This window comes from Streptopelia decaocto, assembly GCF_964273445.1.
Source record: "Streptopelia decaocto genome assembly, chromosome: 3".
Classification (NCBI taxonomy): domain Eukaryota; kingdom Metazoa; phylum Chordata; class Aves; order Columbiformes; family Columbidae; genus Streptopelia; species Streptopelia decaocto.
In genome coordinates, this window is record NC_138656.1 from 85,435,025 (window position 1) to 85,455,515 (window position 20,491).

General features: G+C 35.2%; 1 protein-coding gene across 2 annotated transcripts in view; it reads left to right on the top strand.

The window, feature by feature from the left end:
* The window catches only part of IBTK (inhibitor of Bruton tyrosine kinase), a 58,910-nt gene that overhangs the window by 23,604 nt on the left and 14,815 nt on the right, over positions 1-20,491 (top strand). Inside the window, exons 11-25 of one of the 2 annotated variants that reach the window (XM_082047572.1) lie at positions 1,184-1,361; positions 2,179-2,775; positions 3,760-3,846; positions 4,812-4,894; positions 4,995-5,032; positions 6,691-6,787; positions 7,163-7,264; positions 8,252-8,369; positions 9,985-10,045; positions 10,774-10,901; positions 12,666-12,778; positions 13,399-13,547; positions 14,305-14,468; positions 16,028-16,120; positions 17,277-17,435. In XM_082047572.1, the coding sequence (XP_081903698.1) occupies positions 1,184-1,361; positions 2,179-2,775; positions 3,760-3,846; positions 4,812-4,894; positions 4,995-5,032; positions 6,691-6,787; positions 7,163-7,264; positions 8,252-8,369; positions 9,985-10,045; positions 10,774-10,901; positions 12,666-12,778; positions 13,399-13,547; positions 14,305-14,468; positions 16,028-16,120; positions 17,277-17,435 (2,167 nt within the window). The remainder of the gene's footprint in view (positions 1-1,183; positions 1,362-2,178; positions 2,776-3,759; positions 3,847-4,811; positions 4,895-4,994; positions 5,033-6,690; positions 6,788-7,162; positions 7,265-8,251; positions 8,370-9,984; positions 10,046-10,773; positions 10,902-12,665; positions 12,779-13,398; positions 13,548-14,304; positions 14,469-16,027; positions 16,121-17,276; positions 17,436-20,491) is intronic. The other variant, XM_082047573.1, reaches the window with a different exon arrangement.

The following is a 20,491-nucleotide window of genomic DNA, read 5'->3' on the forward strand; positions in this document are numbered from 1 at the left end:
CTTGCACTGTTAAGTCTGTGAGACCTTATCATGTTTCCCAGACCTTTATGTGGGCATAATACAAGGTCCAGAGCAATTTCTGCTTTATTAACTTAGCTCATATTGTTGATAGTGGATCCTGATGGATTGTTTTTTCCGTGAAGAAGATACCTATCTACTACAGGACAAGACTTTAATTAAAACTGAGTTCTGTTCATTTAGGGATCTTAGAACTCTACGGATATAAATGGATTTACTTCCAGCTTGGGATGTATTTGAACTCTATAGCTTTATGTTGCAGTTCTACTTCCTTTGATACAGATATTCTATCTTTACATTTATTGGTCCATTTTTGGATTCTTTCACAGTAAAATTCTTTCATCTGCGTAATCCAGAGCTACATACTACTTTTACTCTGTTGCTACTCTGTTTAACTTAACACATCACATAGTAGTTCCCTCATTACAGAGGCTCCAAATGTATTTCCTTTTTGCTCTGTTTTTCCTGGTGCTGGTATGTGTCTGTAGGTGTTCTCTTCTTTATGCTTACTGCTATTCTTTTTGTAGTTTTAGTATCTTAAAGAAAAATTCAGAATCCAGACTTGTTGACTACTTAAATGTCTCGTTGATCTTTGTCACTGATTTGTAATGAATGAGAACTTCTGTTACTTCGAGTGGTTTTAATGAATGTGGTGAATGCTGTGCATGTATTTGATTACCCAGTTCTTGAAAAATAATCCAGTGTTCAGAGAATATAATGTTTTTTTCAATAGTATTTTATTTAGGTATAATTTAAACAGATACAATATGAAGCCTGAATGTTATTGTACTATATCTGCTGTAATTGATATGACAGGACAAGAAGACAATCTTGCACTGCTGTATACTTACGCACAGCTTGTTTAATTCCACAAGAGATTGCATTGAATGTTAGATGGAGTGTTTTGCCTTACATGAAGAAGTGGCAAAACACTTCTACAAGAAGTTCTGGATCAAAAGTCTCCAATATGTAATGTGAAGCCTTGTTCTTAACTGAAATGCAGGAAGACATTTAATTGGGCTGAAATCTTCACCATAATATTCAGTGACTCCATCAATGAGCTTACGGAAGTCATAAATCTTGCTTTTTTTGTCATATTAGTTGCATTTTAATTAGCTGGACCTTTATGGGGGATTTTTTTCTTTTTTTTTTTTTTTTTTAATAGCAGAACTCGTCTCAAGCCTTCAGAATTCTTCATTTGATACGTCTTGTGAACATGATACAAACAGTGTGTATGAAAGAATTCGACTTCAGAAGCTTACTTTTGTCCACCGAGCTGTTAGTATTGCCACCGATCCTAGTGGTTGTAATTTTGCTGTTTTACAGTCAGATCCTAAAACAAGGTATATTTAAAATATCAATAACTGTATTTTTTCTCATTTTTGTGTGTGATTGTGATCAAATCATTCTACATTTCAAAATTATCTTTTGGCTCACACAGAAGTCCCAGTAAATGTGGTTATCCATACTGCTAGAGAATAGCACTTGTTAGTAAGCAACCGTATTTAAGTTACCCAAAGACCTCAGCTTATTTGTTTCCATCATTAGCATAGATAGCGTTGATGTTTTATCTAAAGTATTTAATACAAGCATTTGCAATGTATTTCTCAACATACTCTGAGCTCTAAAGACTGTAGAAATTCACCTCTTCACTAATCAGTAATAATCTTTTACATAAAAGAAAAAAGTGGATCTTTATTTTTTTGGAAAAAATGTTGAAAGTAAAATTAATAAGTAAAATACTGAACCATGTTTCTTGCACTCTCATAATACCTTCTAATATATGTGATATGTAAATATTAGCTTTTTTTTTCTTATTGCTTTGGATTGTAATATGAAATACAGGAAACATTTCTTCTATGTTTTCTTGTTAGAAGAATGAGATGAAGATAGTTCTGATAAGACATGTTTACTGGCTACATTATAAAGACAAAATAATGTGTTCGATATTCTCAACCTAGACAGATCTTACATATGTGGTTCTTTTTGTAAAGAACAAGAAATTTTAAATAGTTCAGCAATGTAAGGAAAAAACAAACAGAAAAACCCAAGACAACAAACCAAATGGAAACAACCTCACCCTCTTCATTAAAATACCATGTACAATTTTATGGAGCTTGTAAATAGTGGGGGTTTTTGATGGATTTTGTTTTGTTCTAGCCTCTATGAAATTCCAAGTGTGTCGTTATCAAGTTTTGGAGAGGATTTTGGCAAACTCTTAGATGAAACAGATGAAATGGATAGCATCCATGATGTGACTTTTCAGATTGGCGCAAGAACTTACCCCGTGCACAAATACATCTTGGCTGCACGCTCTGACTTCTTCAAGAAGCTGTTTGTTTCCAGTGACAACCAGCTAGACACTCCAGATGTCTACCGTAAAGATGAAGATGCTGTTGGATGTGATCTTTATGTAATAGAGAAAGTTCATCCAGATCTGTTTACATACCTTCTGCAATTCATATACACTGATACTTGTGATCTTTTAACTCATGGGTATAAACCAAAAATCCTGCATAAAGGAAAATCAGAAGAATATCAAGATACTTTAATTTCTAACCTGAGCAAAATGAGTTTTGATGAAAATGTTAATGGAAAGTCTGCATTTGAGATCTATAGAAATAATCAAGTGCAAGTTATAAATGAAAAACAGAAGAGCAAATCCAAAAAAAGCAAAGTTATTGGTGAAGAAGCTAACCTCATAAAAATGTTGCAAAGTGCTGCAAGGAAGTTTGGACTCGGCAATTTAAGTGGAAGGTGGGTGAAAGGAAATGCATTTATATTCTGGCCGTCTCTTCACGGAGTAGTGTTTTTGTGTAAGCTGATCTAGCTTTAGTTATTATTAAAATAGAAGGCTAATTGGGATTGACGTTTACTTTTTTTTTAAACTTGTTTTATTGTATGTAAGTTTAGAAATTTACAACCCACACCATATCTCTTTAAAGCAACATCAGTTTGTTCCAATGCACTTTGCTAAAAGAAAGTGTATGGGACCTTTTTGAATAATGTCAGAAGCAGACTTGTGTAGCATGATTTTGTACTTAAAGCATCATTTGTCAATAGGCTTCTATATGATGGAAATGTGCTGTTGTTCAACTGATGCATTTTTAAGGTTAAATGGTGTAACTAATGGAATTGAGACCAAATGTCTCTGCGGAACTGTATTACTCAGATTTTTATTTTCTATGTTTTGCTTTCAAAGGAAGGAATGAGCTTTTTTCAGGGCAGTTTTCTCCACTGTATTTTCTGCAAACACTTAAATTAATCAGCAAAGATGTGAAGTTGCTGTTAAACCTGAGTTCTCAAGTGAAATTTCTGTGTTAAAGCTCTCTACCCTTTGAAAGTGCATTGCTTTGTAATCACCCGCAGCACCCCTCTGTCTTTAGCATCCCATTCACAAACGTTGATGAATTCAGGTACTAAAGAAGCCTGTGCTGAAAAATGCATCTCTTCCAAACCACTGTCTTTGCTCAGATAACTGACTGGTAGCAGTATAGCTTTCATTTAAGATGATGAATAAGAAAGCCGCCATGTGGAAAGAATGTCAGTTACATTTTACTTTGCAGTGAAGATATTCAAGTAACAACTGTCCCTTTCTAGTTTTCTGTGATTAATGAATTTGGTCCTTTTTCATATTCACAATATGAGGCCACTGAAGTTCTGTTACTCTGTGAAATAGTTTTTAATGCTTTGAACTGTATACTAATTGTATTACTTATTACTAATGTTAATGATTTGCAGGCTGGATGGAGTCAGATTAGAAAATGGAAAAATTAACGTTGTCAACAAGAAGAATGGGAACAAACCAAAGTTAAACCAGAAGAAATGGTAAACTTTTAAAATCAAGCTTCTGCTACCCCCACTGTTGTCCTTTTCTGTTATCTCTTTATCTGTGAAGTGTAGGCTAAGGGGTGATCAGCTTTATTTTAATTTCTGATATACACTTGTCTCCTTCACAGTATCTCATGTTTGGAAGTTCTCTATAGATGCTTATAGACTCATCTATGAATTAGTAATCTGGAATAGATGATGTATAGTATATTTTTGTGTCTTTTTTTTTTGCTGGGCATCAATGTGTTCTGTGGTATAACTGTGTCATGGAATACTACTGCCAGGAGAAATGTTGTGGGTAATCCAGTCAAAGACAGTTTGACTTTTGCAAATATGCTTGCTGTGAGAATAAGGCTACATGGATTGATAATAAGACAATGTACGTATAATATTCTTTTTCTGATTCAGAAGATCTCTGAAATATCTTTCAATGGAAAAATTCCTTAAACTTTGATAAAAGTGATGCTTTTTAATTCTATTGGTGTGATGGGGCTATTTATACTCAAATGCTTGAATAGTCTTCCTACCTAGTAAAAGCTACATTGCATAAAAGTAGCTTTTTAACAGAATTTGGATTACTTCACTCTTAAATGGATTGTCAAAGCTTACAGTAGCTACTAATGTAAAAGAAAGAACTAATATAACATAAGGTCAGTTAAGATTGACTAAAATTAGCCATAATTAATTTATTTGTTCATAACAGTTTTGAAATAATAATGGACTGTTTTGAAGGAAACGCTTCAGATGGAATTTTGAGAGCTCAACTTTGGACAAAAAAATTGTCTCCTGAAACTATCGTGCCTGTGCTTTTAGATTCATTTAATATGATAGTATTAAAGTTCAAGCGTGATTTATTTTAAAGGATAAATCCTAACTTGCTAAAGTAAGCATTTATTTGTAGAGTTTACAACTTGTAGCCCTTCCGAATAGTCACAGTTCTGATCCTGTTAAATATCTTCTAGTTCGTACCTCTGCGATGTGACCCTGAAATCTTTAGATGGAAAGGAATTCCCGTGTCATAAGTGTGTGCTTTGTGCAAGACTTGGTATGTGTGTGTATTTTTATATATATATGAAATTTAAGTCATACTGTCTTTTTTAACTGAAATTTTATTGCATCTTGAACTGAAATGCCTTTCTTTACAGATTATTTTCACAGCATGTTAAGCAGCTCATGGATTGAGGTAAGATTGCCAATAAATGTGTGGCAGTATGTTTTGTTGCATCAAATAAGTGACAGCTTTTCAGTTTTTCCTAGAATAACGTATCCTAAATACTGGGGAAGAGGAAAGGCTGGATCCTTGAATCCTGTTTGCAAGAAAAACAAACAAACAAATAAAACCTAAACACATTTTTGATTGCTTTGTGTTTGTGCTATTGAGATTGTGTATTAAATGAGAGTAATGAATGTAATAATGTATACAAAGGAAATTAAAGTATTACTTTTGTTTAGAGGTTAATTTTTGGGCTAGTTTATGGATTTGTAAATGCTGCCAGACTGTTCTTATGGGATACTGCTGTGGATGAATTTCCTGTTTCTTTCTGTAAAGTTCTTACAGTTTAAATGGTGTGCAGTATGGAATAGCTTTTCATATGTACTTAGTCACTAGCTGCTGCTTCAAAAGGTGTAGATCTTTCATTCGTCTTGGTTCCTCTTTGCCGTCTGTCAGTCAATGCCCTAGTTGTTCCTGGACATCATAATTTCACTAAATGCCTCTGATTAAGTGTCTGAATACTGTTGAAAATCCCTCTTGAAAGAGGAGAAGGGTGTAAATGGAGAAGCATTTTTCAGAGACTGAATGTTGAATCAGTGTGCAAGAATTTTCTCAACTTTCATAGCTTTTTGGCAATTTGTAAACCTAAGAACCAGGCAAAGTACTGGCAGTTCTGCTGCGTAACAGGACTTTACCTATCCTGTAAGTTACCGTGCTGCCTTTTCCTCAGTCATCCCTGAGGAAATGTGTCTGCAACACTGTGAGACAAGTTATTAATTTGTTTTTAAAGTGTTAAATGTCCATTTGTATTGTAGATTTCTCTGTCAGTTGCATGTAGCTCTTAAGTTATCTATTATTTTGTAATTAAATCTAAATCGTACTAAATTCATAAGCATAATAAATATTTTGTGAATCAGGTGCTCTGGATGTTGTATAAAAATTTTAATGTCTGGAAGGTGATCTTAAACTTCAGATGGGAAATATGTCAGTGCCGATAGCATGTTTTAGAGCAAAAGAAATCTTTTAGTTTAAAGCTTTGCTTCAGTACCAGTTGAAATAAATCAAAGTTTTTAGGCACTGATGTTGCATAAACTTGAAAAGTGACAGTTACATGGTTTAATGTTTGCTCACACAAAAGCTTTGCTTTAATTGTTAAAATGGTTCTTAAAATGGAGGGTTTGCTGAGGATCTTGTTTTCTGAGGGATTAACAGTAATGGCCACTTTCATTTTATTCTTGCTGATGAACTTGTGATTTCACTAAATTTTTTCCTTTGAAAGGAAAGCAGTTCAATACTTGCAGAGGTGATTCCTGTAGTTTGACTTTTAGACAGTTGTGGATAATATAATATAATCAAGGAGGATTGTTTGAGAAGATGCTCAAACCAATGAAACAGTGAACTATTTCATGGATCTTTATTCAGAAGTGTGGGCAGATTTTAATAGCTCTGCTGCAATGAATTCTTAATTGAAGAACGTATTTTGTGCAAATGCTTAAATAATTGCTTAACTTTGAAAATGTGACCCTCGTTCTGAGTCATTTGCTAAATATAATTGCTGTCTTAATTTTGTATTTTATTCCAAGTAGTCAGTGTATTTTATTTTTTTTTTTAATCCTTTTGCCTTTTAGGCTTCCTGTTGTTCAGCTCTAGAAATGCCAATCCATTCTGACATACTACAGATAATTGTAGATTACCTGTATACAGATGAAGCTCTTGCAATAAAAGGTGCCATTAATATGTTTTCGACTCAAGTATAGCTCTTGCAGTTTTTATATTTTTAAAATAGAAATTCAGTAGTTAATATGCTTGTGTTGAATCTTTATGTAGAAAATTAAGTTTCTGAGGTGATAGCTGTACCCCAGGCCTTTTTGTAACTTTTCTTTAGTTTGTCAAACTGCAGTTTTCCTTTTCCCTCCTTCTCTTGCTTCAAAAAAAAAAAGACTGTTTTTGCTCTTCTAAGCTATTCCTTGTGCTGTGAAAACCCCAGTCAAAATTTGCAAAGCCATTACATTTGTCACTTGGTAAAATGTTGTTGAAACTCTATGTGTTATAGTTGCTTGTGACTTGGCCACAGTGTTTACGTGATGCTTTCTTTTCCAGATTCTCAAAATGTTGAATTCATATGTAATGTTCTCGTGGTAGCTGACCAACTTCTTATATCCAGACTCAAACAAATCTGTGAAGTAGCCATTGCAGAAAGACGTGAGTTCTTCCACTTATAGTATAAGGAGTTAGAGAATAAAAAATGCCTTTGTTTGTTTGTTTGTTTGTTTTTATATGTTAGTGTTATTGCCTATTTTGGCACAGAATTATTTTATTATGTTCCGTTGCTCTGTTTACCTTTTGCTGGTCATTTAGTAGCTGTTAACAGTTAGTTTGGGTGATATTCTAGATTAGCATAATCTTCCATTTCTTCTGCATCTTTGTCTTTATCTCATGTTCTTTAATTAAAAAAAAAAAAAGTTAAAAAATCAAAAAAACCCAAGCAAACAAACCCAATGCAAGAATGCAAACAGAAACCGCTAAAACAAATAAACCAAACTTTTAATAAACCTTTATTTTATTGAATTCAAACTTCTTGTCTTTAAAACATGATACAGTGAATTCTGTGTTTCTGTTTCTGTCCTTGTATTTAGTTCTTTTAATTCTTCTGTTTGTTTGACACAGTGCTGTTTCTATATGGCTAAGATCTGTCTCTTCGAGGAAGCACTAAGTGTTGTTGCTTAGCCTCATACAAGAAGTCATCATATAATTTTTTGCTTGGCATTTCTTAGCAGCTTCCATTTTTCTCTCTCTTCCTCACACCCTGCCACTTTACTCCCCTTTTTTTAATTCCTCCCTACTAAAGGACCATTTGGTGCTTAAAGAACTGTTTATGCTGTATATGAAACTTGCTATTTTTATCTTTCTTTTCCACTTTGTTTTGGACTGCTGAGTTTCAATGCATTGAAACTATAAGGTTCTAAGTGGGGCCTTTCTGTTTCTGTGAAGCAGCCATTGCACTCAAGGTGCTACAAAGTTATTTGAAGCTTGTTGTAGTGTATGGCCATTTGAGCATTAGCATTTTTTCTAGGAATGGCGAAGTCTATGTTTCAATAACTAGATCACACTATGCAATACAGCTTAAAAACTGCTGCATGATGTTGCAGCAGGTTATCCAATTTAGCTTGTCGTGTTTCTTCTTTGCAGTTACTTTGAAGAATGCTGCTGAGCTGCTGGAGTTCTCAGCAATGTATAATGCTGAACAGTTAAAACTGTCCTGCTTGCAGTTTATAGGACTCAATATGGCAGCTTTACTTGAAGCAAGGTGAGGAGGAATGCAAATACGTTCAGGTACTGGCTGTTATAATAAATTCAAACATTTCAAAAAGGCAAAAGGATTGGAAGAACTGATAGGAACAGGTCAATATTAAAATGAAACTGGATGCTGCTAGTTTAAAGGGAGGGCTCATTTTTGCCAAATAGGGAGAGAGAAACTAGTTAAATATCTGTGCATACTGTATCAGTTCTATAGTACAAACCCCTATATTACAATCTGATGTAAAGAGTCTGAATTAAGGGGAAAAACCTCTCTTGAATTCAGTGGGCTTTGACACAAAGTCTGATCGTGTTTGGGCTTCTAAAATTTTTTTGAAGATTCATAAAACTACTGCGTTGTGTGTGTTGTGGTTGTTTTTTCTTTAACATCATACTATGCAAATTGAATTTATTTTAAATAGATTTACTATGGCTGGTGCATTTTCCAAAGAGGATGGACCTGCCTTCTGGTAGTGTCTTTGCTTTAACTGTCTGCAGTGAGGGCTGAACAAATTAATTAATTAATTACCCTTGCTTTCAACAATAATTAAGCTAGGCTCTAAGAAATCAAAGGGGTATGCTGGCCTTCCATCTCTTTATTCTTTTGGACAGGGCTTCAAGTTGCTTCCAGAGTACCTATCATCTTCTCAGAGCAAGCTTTATCAGCACTGATTGAACTTCTTTTCTAGCAAAGATTTAAACAAACAAACAAAACCATAAAAACAATCCATTTTTATTACGGTTCCATTCTGTCCACTCCTGGCCTTTTTGTCATGCTTCCTTTTACATATAGAAGTTCTCAGACATCTGAACTAGTTCGTAATGCCAGCATTTCATTGCTGTGTCACACAACTGCTCTGCTTGTGTCATAGATGCAGGCATTCACTCATATTTTCAGTTTTCCTCTTCACATCTTTATAAAGTATAAACATTTTAACCTTTTGGAGAGAAGAGTAAGAATCTAGTAACTGTCTTAAGCATTATTCTGAATTCAGATTTTTTTCATCCTAAGCCTGTAAAGGACATGCAACATTCTTACTGCAATTAAGACTGTATCTGCATTTTAGTGAAAATCTGAAAATGTCGTTACTGGGCAGCAAGACTTTAATCTGAGACACATGAGACAGGCAGAATTTAGTCGTGACAGTTTTGTGCAAGGAGTGGTGCTCATGCAGGCAAGACAGTTCTGTTGATTAAAGTTTGTTGCTGTAGTATTATTTTGTCATAAACATCAAGGGATGTTCTGGCTGAATTTTACAGAAGAATTTGTATAGGCTTGGAGTACTAGATACATGTCAGGAAGACTTCAAAGTATGCAGAAATAGGTAAAGTAATGACCAGTTTCATGGTAACTTAACTGTATAGGTCTATATTGGCTGTGGCTTTAAGTAAAGGTAGCCTATCTGGAAAGGTTGTGGGTTCAATCCTTCCTTTCAACAAGGGCATTGAGTAGTTTATATTTTGTGTTCATTTTCTTCCTTCTGACACTGTGACCACCATGAATAGCTAGTAATGCCTATAGGTGAGATTCATCCAAAACATTCATTTGGATTTTTCATTAATGTGTTTTTTTTGTTGTTGTTGTTATATTTTTTTAATATATAAATTTGTATTCATTTTTTTAGGACTCTGGATGTCTTAAGTGATGAAGTTGTAAAGGATCTTTCTGTTTATTACAGGAAAATGGTAGGTTGTACAACTTGAGTGTAAGCTGATTAGGTTTAAAATGAGAACAGATGAGTGACAAATATGTACCTGCATGGTCTGTAGATGACAGGCTGAATGTGCAACATCTGACTCAAAATATGAGCTCCATAAGAATGATAATAGCAGCATCTAACCTTAGCTTTTATTATTCACTAGCCACTGCTGCAACAGTATTGTGTCCTTTAATTATTCATATTAAACATATTAGTGTTCTGTAATTAACAATTACTACATTAAAAAACATAAGAAAAACCTATGGAAAAGAGCATCTGTTAGAAGAAAGGAGAGAAAAAACCAAATTAGACTTCGCCAGTGTAAAGTTCAGAGTGATCATAAAGGTCTTAAAAGCAGTAAGAAAAATAATATGAAAGTTGAACTTCAATACAAAGGGGACAACCAAGGCATTTTATAATCCAGCATTCTTTAACTGTACAGTAGTAAAACATTAATGTTTACAAAACCTTGAAGCATTTTTTTTGTCAGGAGTTATAGGCAGCTGAAACATGTATTCTGTGTCTGTCACTTAAAATAATTCTCCTGTTTTGCTTAAAGGTGTAACTTAAGTCTATAAGCTGGTTAAATAATTAATTACTTAATCTGTAAAAGTGTTTTAAATGGCAGTTGGTTTTGTTGCTATTACAAGAGATTATATATTTGCTAATATACAACTTAAGAGAATATTAGTGTAACAGCTTTTACAACTACAGATTCCAGCTATGGTCAGGAGAGTAATTACTCCATATCCAGATGGACCTGATATAAGTTCTTTAGAGCCTGAAGATGGAGAGAACTTTGTCTTTTTAAGGGAAGAAATGAATACAGAACAAAATTCTCAGTAAGTATTGATTTTTCATCAACAGTTTTAACTAGCTGAGCTGTATATGGTATTTATTCCCCTTTGGATGGTGTCTGACTCCCTTTGGGTTCAGAATTGAAATATTAAGAAACAGGAGAAATTGAGATTTCAAAGACTGTTCTCTGTTCCCTAAGTCTTTTTAAATGCTATAGTTACAGAGGAGCACTTTTGTCGATTGCAAGTAGAGTGTAAGCAAAGGTAACAAAACAGGCAATCACAGTAATTTTTGGGAATTGTGCATGTGAGGAAGGTACCTGTGTATGTCACCAACTGTGGAGGTCATTGAACTTTGCTGAATTAGGAGAAATCAAAAGAGGAAAAAACCCCTAATTTTCATGTACTACAGGTGTGTCTGGACAATTGTGATAATCTTCATTTCTTAATATTAACATCATTGTCATGCAAAATAGAAAGTTTTATACATGAGTTTTTAATCTGTCAGTTTAAAGTGGCTGTTATCTAGCTGTAGAATAACAAAACAAGTGACCTGTGTTTAAAAAGTGTTAGAAAATGTAATCCAAACAACTGTAGATCATGTACTTTGGCCTTGGCTGTTTTGTGGACTTCTGGTATTCTGTCTTTTTGTTTTGAAGACATAAAGGTGAGAGCAATAGAAGCTGTAAAGTCTTGTCAGACTTAATATGCTGCTCTTCTCTGACAAACAAGTAATAAAATTACAACTGGATTTTTTTGGTACAGTTTTGAACTGAACAAATTGACTATGATATCACAACTATGACAAGTTAATTTGGTAGGATGACTTGGTAACGTGCTTCCAAATAGTGAAATATGATGTCACTGTGATGACTGTTCTGACCCCATGTGTCAAGCAAAGTTATACTAAATGAACTAGTACAGATAAGGACTAGTAGTAGATCAAGGGAACTAAGAGGCTTCAAGCCTTTTAGTGTTTTTAAAGGCTAGATGATAGCCTTGAGGGAATAGGGCTGTCCATGGATTTAAAATAAAACTCAGATATTGTAAGGTTACAGTATTGATGCAGGAATTAATGAGTACATATGTAGTAATTCCACAAAAAGCTGCTCAAATAAGCTTTTCGAAATAGGGTTACAGTGGCTGTAATTCATATAATTCTGAATTTCTAGTATTAATGGTTTTGTTAAAATGAAAGATGCCTTTTATTTGATTCCACTCATCCTGATATTATATATAGGAACACATGACATTTTGGTAACATGACCACATACCTGCTTTACTGCAGAAGTAGTATTAGCTTGGTGGCAGTATTTGTGTTGGGGAAAAATGAGACCAACTGTGGAGTTTATTGAACTTCACTAAATTAGGAGAAATCAAGAGGCGAAAAAGTGGAGACTTGGATGTAATTTGCTTTAAGTCAGTTGCTGTACTGTGTATCAGGTTTAATCTGGCCTGGGTTTCAATGCCAGCCTATGCAGCTCTTGTATCATTCCCTGTCTCAGCAGAATTCTTTATGCAGTGTACTAGACCTGAGACTACATATAGACTGGGAAGATTTTTTTTTTTCTCTTCCTCCTGGATTTTTTTTGCCCCCCAAATCATTTGCTAAATAGTTGTGCAAGTGCATAAGCAGAGTGGGGACAAGCAGCTAGTGACAGGTGGTGGGACCAGGTATTACTGCTTGAAGTATAACTGCTGCTGCTGACTGAAAAACTTTACATTGACACTGATAGTTCTGAAGGTCAAGTTCTTTGGCTTCTCTTTTTTCTTGTTTTCTTTCTGTTTTTTTATTTGTTTGTTTAATAGGGAAGCTCTTTTCAAAAAAGCAAAAACTAAGGCAAAAAAGAAGCCACGGAAACGGTCCGACAGCTCTGGAGGATATAATCTATCAGATATTATTCAGAGTCCAGCCTCTACAGGTCAGTGGGAAAGAAGTTCCTTTCAGGTATAAAAACAGACCATGAAGTTTAATATGCAATGCTATTTCTATGTTTCAGTAAAGAAATATTGCAAAGATGATTTCTTTTCTAGTGAACACCATAGTTGAATTTGAATAATGAAGTTTGAAGATTAAGTTTTGTTTGAAAGGCTGTTTGTCATATTAAGCTTATGCCCAAAGTTCAGATTCTGTAAAAGCATGTATTTTATCCAATAAAGTTAATGGGCGCTTTCCCATCTGGTTTTAATAAGTGGGACATTTCTGCTATTTTTTTTTTTCTAGAATATAAAAAATAAAAGTAGTCACTGTTGATTGAAAAGGTGGTAGCAGCCTTCATTTTCAACAGAAGAGTATCACTGTTACTTTGCAAAAGTAATCTCTTTTGTAAGAAAGAGAAAGAAAACTGGGAGTAATCTTATTCTGAAAAAATATTTAAGGTAGTCTTAAATTTGCTAATATTTATTACAGTCTAGTACACTGGCCTAGGTAAATTTCGGTTATTTTGTATTCATCATATGGATTGAATAACTTTTGTTTCTCTTTAAGCATTGTTTAGTCGGGCTCTCATGATTTACTGCTTCTACTCTCTCTATTTCCTAGGCTCAGTAAAACTGGATAAAACTAACTCTGTAGAATCGCTTCCAGAATTCTTAACATCTGACTCTGAAGGTAGTTACGCAGGAGTGGGAAGCCCCAGAGACGTGCAGTCCCCTGACTTCACAAAAACATTTCATCCAGAAAGGACCGAGGTTAGATTTCTATCTTCCTAGCAATTTATTTGTTTGAGTTTATCTAGTCCATGAAAAGCAGTGTTTGTATTTTGGAGTGTGTCTAAGGAGCTGTTTTCCTTAAAATGGAGTAGACAACTTTATGTAGTTATTGCTTGTCTGATAAACAAACAAAAATAGTATTCCCTATTAAATCTTCTAAGGGTGATTTATTCAAATGGTACAGTAGCAAGAACTTTTCTATCCTGTAGTGTTCAGGAAATTTTGAACCAAAAGAGCAATTATGTAAATACTTTAATTCTTTTGAAATGCAAAGTAAATCTGAAGTTTGGAGTCCAAAAAACCCCCAAACAAGCCAGAAAACTCCAGGAAGATCCTGCTGTTCTTTGACTACTATAGTTGAATGGAAGTATGGTTCAGGATGACAGAGGCATAACTGGCAAAGCAAAATAAGTTTGAGAGAATTGTGCCTATGTTAAGTGTTAAAGCCTTAGAAGTGGATATCTCTGAGTGAATTTTCCGCTATCAAGAAGCATATTTGGATGTACAGGATTCAAGGAGAAGTGTGAAACAAACAAACAAAAGTACAAATATTAATAGCAGACTGATCAGAGATTCACTACATTATTGCTATTTTTGAGGTATCCTTTATAATCTTTTTACTTACATGTCATTCAAGTTGTTTGTAGCATCGCTGTTTGATTTTTTTTTTTTTTTTTTCCCTAAATGAAAGAATGTGAGTATATTTATTCAATATTTTTCTGTCTTTTTTTTTCAGATGAGGGACAAATCATGCAGTCAGGGAATGAAACCCCCTCAACCTAGCAAGGAGATTAAGTCATACAAGGGATCATCAGCATTGGCACAGTCTGTTCCACAGTCCATTCCCGGTGCCAGAAACAGCTCTGCAAGCTCTCCCAACTGGTTAGCAACCAGTTTCAGGTGGAGTATTACCTGTGGTACCTATTGGACTTACAATCACTGTTCTACACTTGGTGGTGAATAGTAGTAATATTCTATTCAGACTAAAAAGCTATCTGCTCTTCAAAATGATCATATGTTACTTGACATGTGAATTAAAGATTGTGGTAGTGTAATAAGTGTTACATTTTTTAAATTATTCTTTAAGAAAAACATAGGTTTTTTTTAAGTGCTACCAGTCTAGACTAGACTTCTAATATCTTTGTTTTAAGAAGGGCTTCTTGGTCTGTCGTGCCTGGTGTCCTGTCTTTGATAGTTGTCAATAACGGTTGAATATTGAAGATTTTAAGGATTTAGGGAATCATATAGTGATATTTTCCTGCAGTTTACCCAGGCTCTGTTGGTTTGTGACTGATGACCTTTGTTAATACAGATGATACAGCTGTAGAAATTAAAAGCTGCAACTCTGAAGTGTATCATTTGGTGAGCGGAGTCCATTAGAAATCTGTGTTTTCTCTCGCTATGTATTTATGCAAACCTAGTCTATGCAGAGAGGGTAACACATCCCACAACCAAATCTTTGGTCTTTAGCCTGGTCTGAAGAACCTCCACCTTCATCTGCTATCTTGGAGTTCTTTTCAAACATTGTTTAGAGGATTGCATGGAAGGGAAACAAATAAAACCATAGGACTTTGTTGTAGTGTCGCTGTGCCTGTATGAGTTTCCCTTGAACTCTTTCTTTTCTTTTTCTAGTATTGTTGGTGTGATGTCAGGAAAAATCAAGCAGCACTGTTGTATAGAATGTTTAAAGGATTAATACTGTAGTGTATTTGGTTGAACTACTGTGGAGGTGCAGTGATGACAGGGTTTGGTGTGACCTCCTAGCAGTTAATTCACTGGTTAATTATGGCAGTTGAGTTTATGTAAGAAAAGACAGAGTGCTGCTTGTAGTTTGTTTTAAAGCCTGACCTTGCATCTAGTAACGCAGCTTAGTTTACAAACACCTTTACGTACACAGGTTTTAATTTAGAGTTTTACATAAAACTTAGAAATTTCTGTGGAAGTTTAAAATTAGGCAATTTATGGAAAAAGAAACTGATTCCTAAAGTTTGAGGATGTTACTGGTGTTTGTACAGAGCTCTAACTTTGCAAAGTGTGTCTGGTTTGCCATGTAAAATAATTTTAATCCTGTTCTTCAAAGAAAGATCTAATTCAGCCTTCATGAAAGAGCTATGAGCAATGCCTCTCTAATACTTAGCATGAGCAGTTGACTGCTAAATAAGTATCCTGGATTTAGGTATCTATTTTTTTTTAAAGTAATCATAGTTCACATCTCTTTGTTTCATAATATGATGAGTCTTGAAACTATTTTTATCGTGTGCTCTTAAATATGTATATATTTATAAAAGTTTTGTCAGAAACATTCTATTTGAGGTTTACCATAATTGAGGAAACAGACATAAATTATATATCCGGTTACCAATCTTATGTATGATTTAGAAGATTTCAGTGAAGGCTGGAACTGTGGTATCTAAGTAAAAGTGAGTGCCTTGTAAGGTAACTTTTTGTTTTTCATTTAGCCCTGCCAGCCCTCCTGCCATGGATCTTAGAACCATCATGGAAATTGAAGAAAGTATGCAGAAAAGTGGAACCATGCCAAAGGCAAATTCAGGGTTGGTAAAAAACCAAAATCTATAAAAGAAAAGTGTGATAGACCAGGCTATTATGAATTTACTTAGTGGTTCAGGCAGTTCAGAGTTCAAAAAAAGCAGGAGAAAAGTTGTCCTATTTGTTTTTGAACGGCTTTGTTTACTTCAGTTCATTATGGTTTTTCTGTGAGCATACAAAATTTATCCCTTTATTTTACTGTAGCCTTGTTCAGTCAACTACTGCAAAAGCATATCTTAGCTGCTGAAATGTGAAAGAGCTAGTAAACTACTATCTAAAATCAGTGGCCTGCTCTACTGAGCTTTCCTATTTCCAACTGAAAAGAACTAATTATTGGCCCTAGCACTTAGTAAATTACTTGTGGACTAGTACTGTAATAGATAAGTTTGTTTCTTGTCTCATATTCTCTGACCCCTGCCCTCAGCACCCACGTGTTGATATTGACAATTCTTCCTCTGACAGAACTAAGGGTGGATCTTTGCTCGAAGGGCCATCCCAAAGATACAGGGAGATAAATGTACTTTTTCAGGAGACAGTGGATTAAACTTAGTGTTTCTTAACTGGTGGCATATGGAAGAGAACTGGAGGTGACTTTCATGACCTTTGAAGTGTGTCATTCTTGTAAAGGAGATCTAGGACAGTAGACCTGGAGCTTAGTAAAGGGTTGCTGGCTAGCTAAGATTCAGAAGCTGTGAACAGAACAGCCAAGACTGAAGAACCCAAATAATTTAAAAAACAAATTATTACAGATTAAAGGAATGGTGGTATGCCGTTGTATATATTTGTTATACATGAGTATTTTTGGTTTAAGGGAACTAAGCTTCAGACAGTCTCTAAAATATCACAAAATTAGAAAATAATCTGATGGTAATCCATCTCTTTTGGAGACTTGATTCCTACTCTGGATGTTTTCATTTGTAGACATCTATGTGAAGAGTAGTTTTATGAGGCATCTTTTTTTCTGTCACTCTTGATATTTCTTGATCCTCCTTTTGTTCCTCAGCCATCCAACCCCTCCCCCATACCTATACTCCCCTTTTGGCACTCCAAACAAAGTATTTTGGTCTAGGAAAGATTTCTCAGTTTCGTTTGTCAAGATTAAAGGTGAGTCATCTCACAGGACACTGATCTTACATCTGTCTTTGCAATATCAATTCACAGCAAAATGGCGTCTCACGGAATCAAGCTTTCTCAGAAGCAAAGGAAAATGATTGCCCTGGCAGCAAAAGATAATGGATCAGTAATGAGCAGCATGGAGCCTACTACACTGATAACCACACCACCCCCACCTACAAAAGTTGCAAAACTGGGGAATGCATGGTATGTTATAAATCAAATATCACTTATTTTTCTCTGAAGTGGTTTTACATTGAATAGTCTCTTAGAAGCAGTTTCTTAAATAAAAATGGCCTAGGTTCTGTTCATTAAAGACTAGCGTTGAACTATTTGTATCCACATTTGGTAGTAATCCAGAAATTCGAAGAGGACAGTGAAATGCAGTGGTTGCAGTTTCACAGTTCTTTGAAATCTTGCTATAGTGAGTCAGAAAACTTCATCCCATCTGGTTCTTGCCAGTGTGTGATGTGGTATTTGCAGATGGTATCAAAGTGAAACATAGAAGGTTGAGTACAAGCTCTGAAACTTGGTCAAGAAGAGGTTATTGAAAACCATTATGAATAGTGTTTTTTATCTGTCAAAAAACATAAAGAAAAATGTTAGGTCTTCCTGGGGCAGAGGACCAGAATTACTTTGGAGTAGAGCAAAAATAGAGTGAAATTATAGGTTAAGAAAGTTACCTAGTTGTCTAGGAACTGGAGGGAGTGACAGATGCTGCAAAGAATTCTTATGGTGGAAGGATGCATAATGGGTTTTAAATGATTTTTAATGCTGCTTACACACAATTTGAATGTTCAAGTTAATATCACTGTATCAAATAGAAAAATGGCTTACCATCTGTTCAATGAACAGGTTTACAACAATGAATGTAATGAGGTGCTAGCCTGAGTCATGCTTTGTTCTTCACATTTACAGCTTCTATTGGATGAAAGCATAACTGTAAAAGTTGCAAGCTGTGTAAATTTAATGTTTTCAATTATTACAGAATAAATAACTCTGTGCATCTGCTTAACCTCAGGTAAATGTTGGGCAATTCACCCCCTTTCCCTGTTCAAGAAGGTCTAGGCTTTTATTGCAGCTTCCTTCTGTACTGGTACCCTAGAAGAGTTGTGATAAGTCTCCTCTATCGAGAGCTTAACTCTTTGTGCCTCAGTGGGAACAAAGCTTGCTGCATACTCACCACAGTCACTCTATTTTAAATGAACTCTTTTTTTGACAATTTAGCTGTTTTAAATGCTATTGTAGTAGTTTTCCTTTTGTATTGGATAAATTTTAAAGTAAAATAGGAGTCTGTCTTTGAAAGGATAGGTTTATTTTCCACAATTAGAGCCATCTCCTTGTCCTTTGTCTCCTGTGATCCTTTGTATGAATTGATTGCTCCTTTCAGAAATAAGAGTAGCAAGCATCTCCTGGAATCTTTGCCGTTCTGTTACGTTCCTGTATGTTCAAAGTAGACATGTAGCCTGTTAGCTATATAATGAGTGTATGGAGACAAAAAAAAAATCACATCACTAGCTGGCTGATGAAAAGATAGGCTGCTTCCTGGCAGTGTTTGCTTACTGAGAGGCGTTCTGTGTCAAAAGGTTTAAAGTAATGTCTAGAACTGCTTGCTTCTCTGCTCCATTTCATATATCTGTTGTCTGTCTTTTTTAGGTGGATACTATTATGATCAGCACCTTGAGTTTGAAGTGCCTTTAGATTTATTAGAGATTCCACATAGATCTGTTGGTATGCTGTTACCTTAGTTTAAGACTATACTAATAACAGTAATATCCCAGAACATAACAATGGTAAAATAGAGCTGGTTTTCAAAATATTTATCATTAATGTACCGGAAAAACTGTGAGAGTGTTTTGTAATCATCCCCAAAGCATCCATTATATATCAGATAATAATTGGTTCTAAAATGGTATTCTACTTCCAGTTATGTGATCAGAACAAGCTTTGCTTCTCTAGTGATGCCATGCAGTACATTCAGCCTCGTGGTTAAAGGACCTTAGTATTTTACAGAGCCTGTCAAGGACCATGTCAGTCTGATCTGAGGTGGGCAGTTGTTTAGTGAATTCCAGGTAGCGAGGCATGAAGTGTCCTTCAAATTTTGATTCTGGCAGTGATGACTGGGATTCCTCCAAGGGTCAGTGAAAGCAGGGGCAAGAAATCTCTGTAGTCATCTGTATGTCATGGGTTGGTTATGACTAAAAAGAGTAGTTACATGCCATACACTGTCCAGCTTGCAAGCTATAGAGGTGCATTACTACAATAGTTATTTATGAAAATGAACTGAAAATTATTTATATAGTTATTTATGAAAATGACCTGATTAAAAGAAAAAAAAAATCCAGCACACAACATTACAACTGACTTCAAGAAAAGGTTGAATTCTTTTGATTCATACAAGCAGGACTTGAAAATAAATTAAGAAGACATATTTAACTATGTGCACCTAATACCAAAATTTGAGATCTCCTATTCCCCAAGCCTCTCAAAGTTATTCTGATATAACATTGGGCAAAGCCCATGCTTTCGTCTTAGAGAAAAAATTGAATGAGTTGTTTTGTACTCTAGGAGTCAGACTCTGCCTGACCTCTGAACTGTAATTGAGACCCTCACAATAGGAGAAACAAGGTTGGCAAGATTTGTCTTTTGAATTCTAATGAGTGGATGAATTTCAGAATCCTTAACGCTGATACTCTCAAATGTTCCAAAGAACACGCTATCTGCTTTACACAGGTGATGCTGCAGGTCAGGCAACAAGTTTGTTACGTGGCATATCTAATGGAGGTGTCACAGGGCAATTATAGCTCTGAGGCTTAAAATTTGCTGGGAGAGACTGATGGTTGAATCAGATGGTGACCAACACAGGAAATAATGCGTTACACTATCTTTTATTTCAGTAAAAAAAAAAAAAAATCATCCATCTACTCTTTTTAATCTTACTACTAATGTTATAATTGTGCATAAACAATATGTAACCTAACATCTACAGTGATGATGTACACAGTCTTACATACACAAATCACATGGGCTCATTCACACACTAATTTACGTGTTGTTACAAATCCACCACCTTTCTACCCATCAGTGGCGCAGCGCAGCAGCACCAGGGAAGCCAGGCTCTTGAATGCTACCCAATGGGGGACTCCAAGGGGTGTCCACACTGATGAGGGAGGAGAGCTGCCGCTGGCCAGGGGTGCCACTAATGAGGTGGACTAGGACCTGCGGTCCCAAGTGGGTCTTCTCTGGAGTCTTCAAAGGAACTT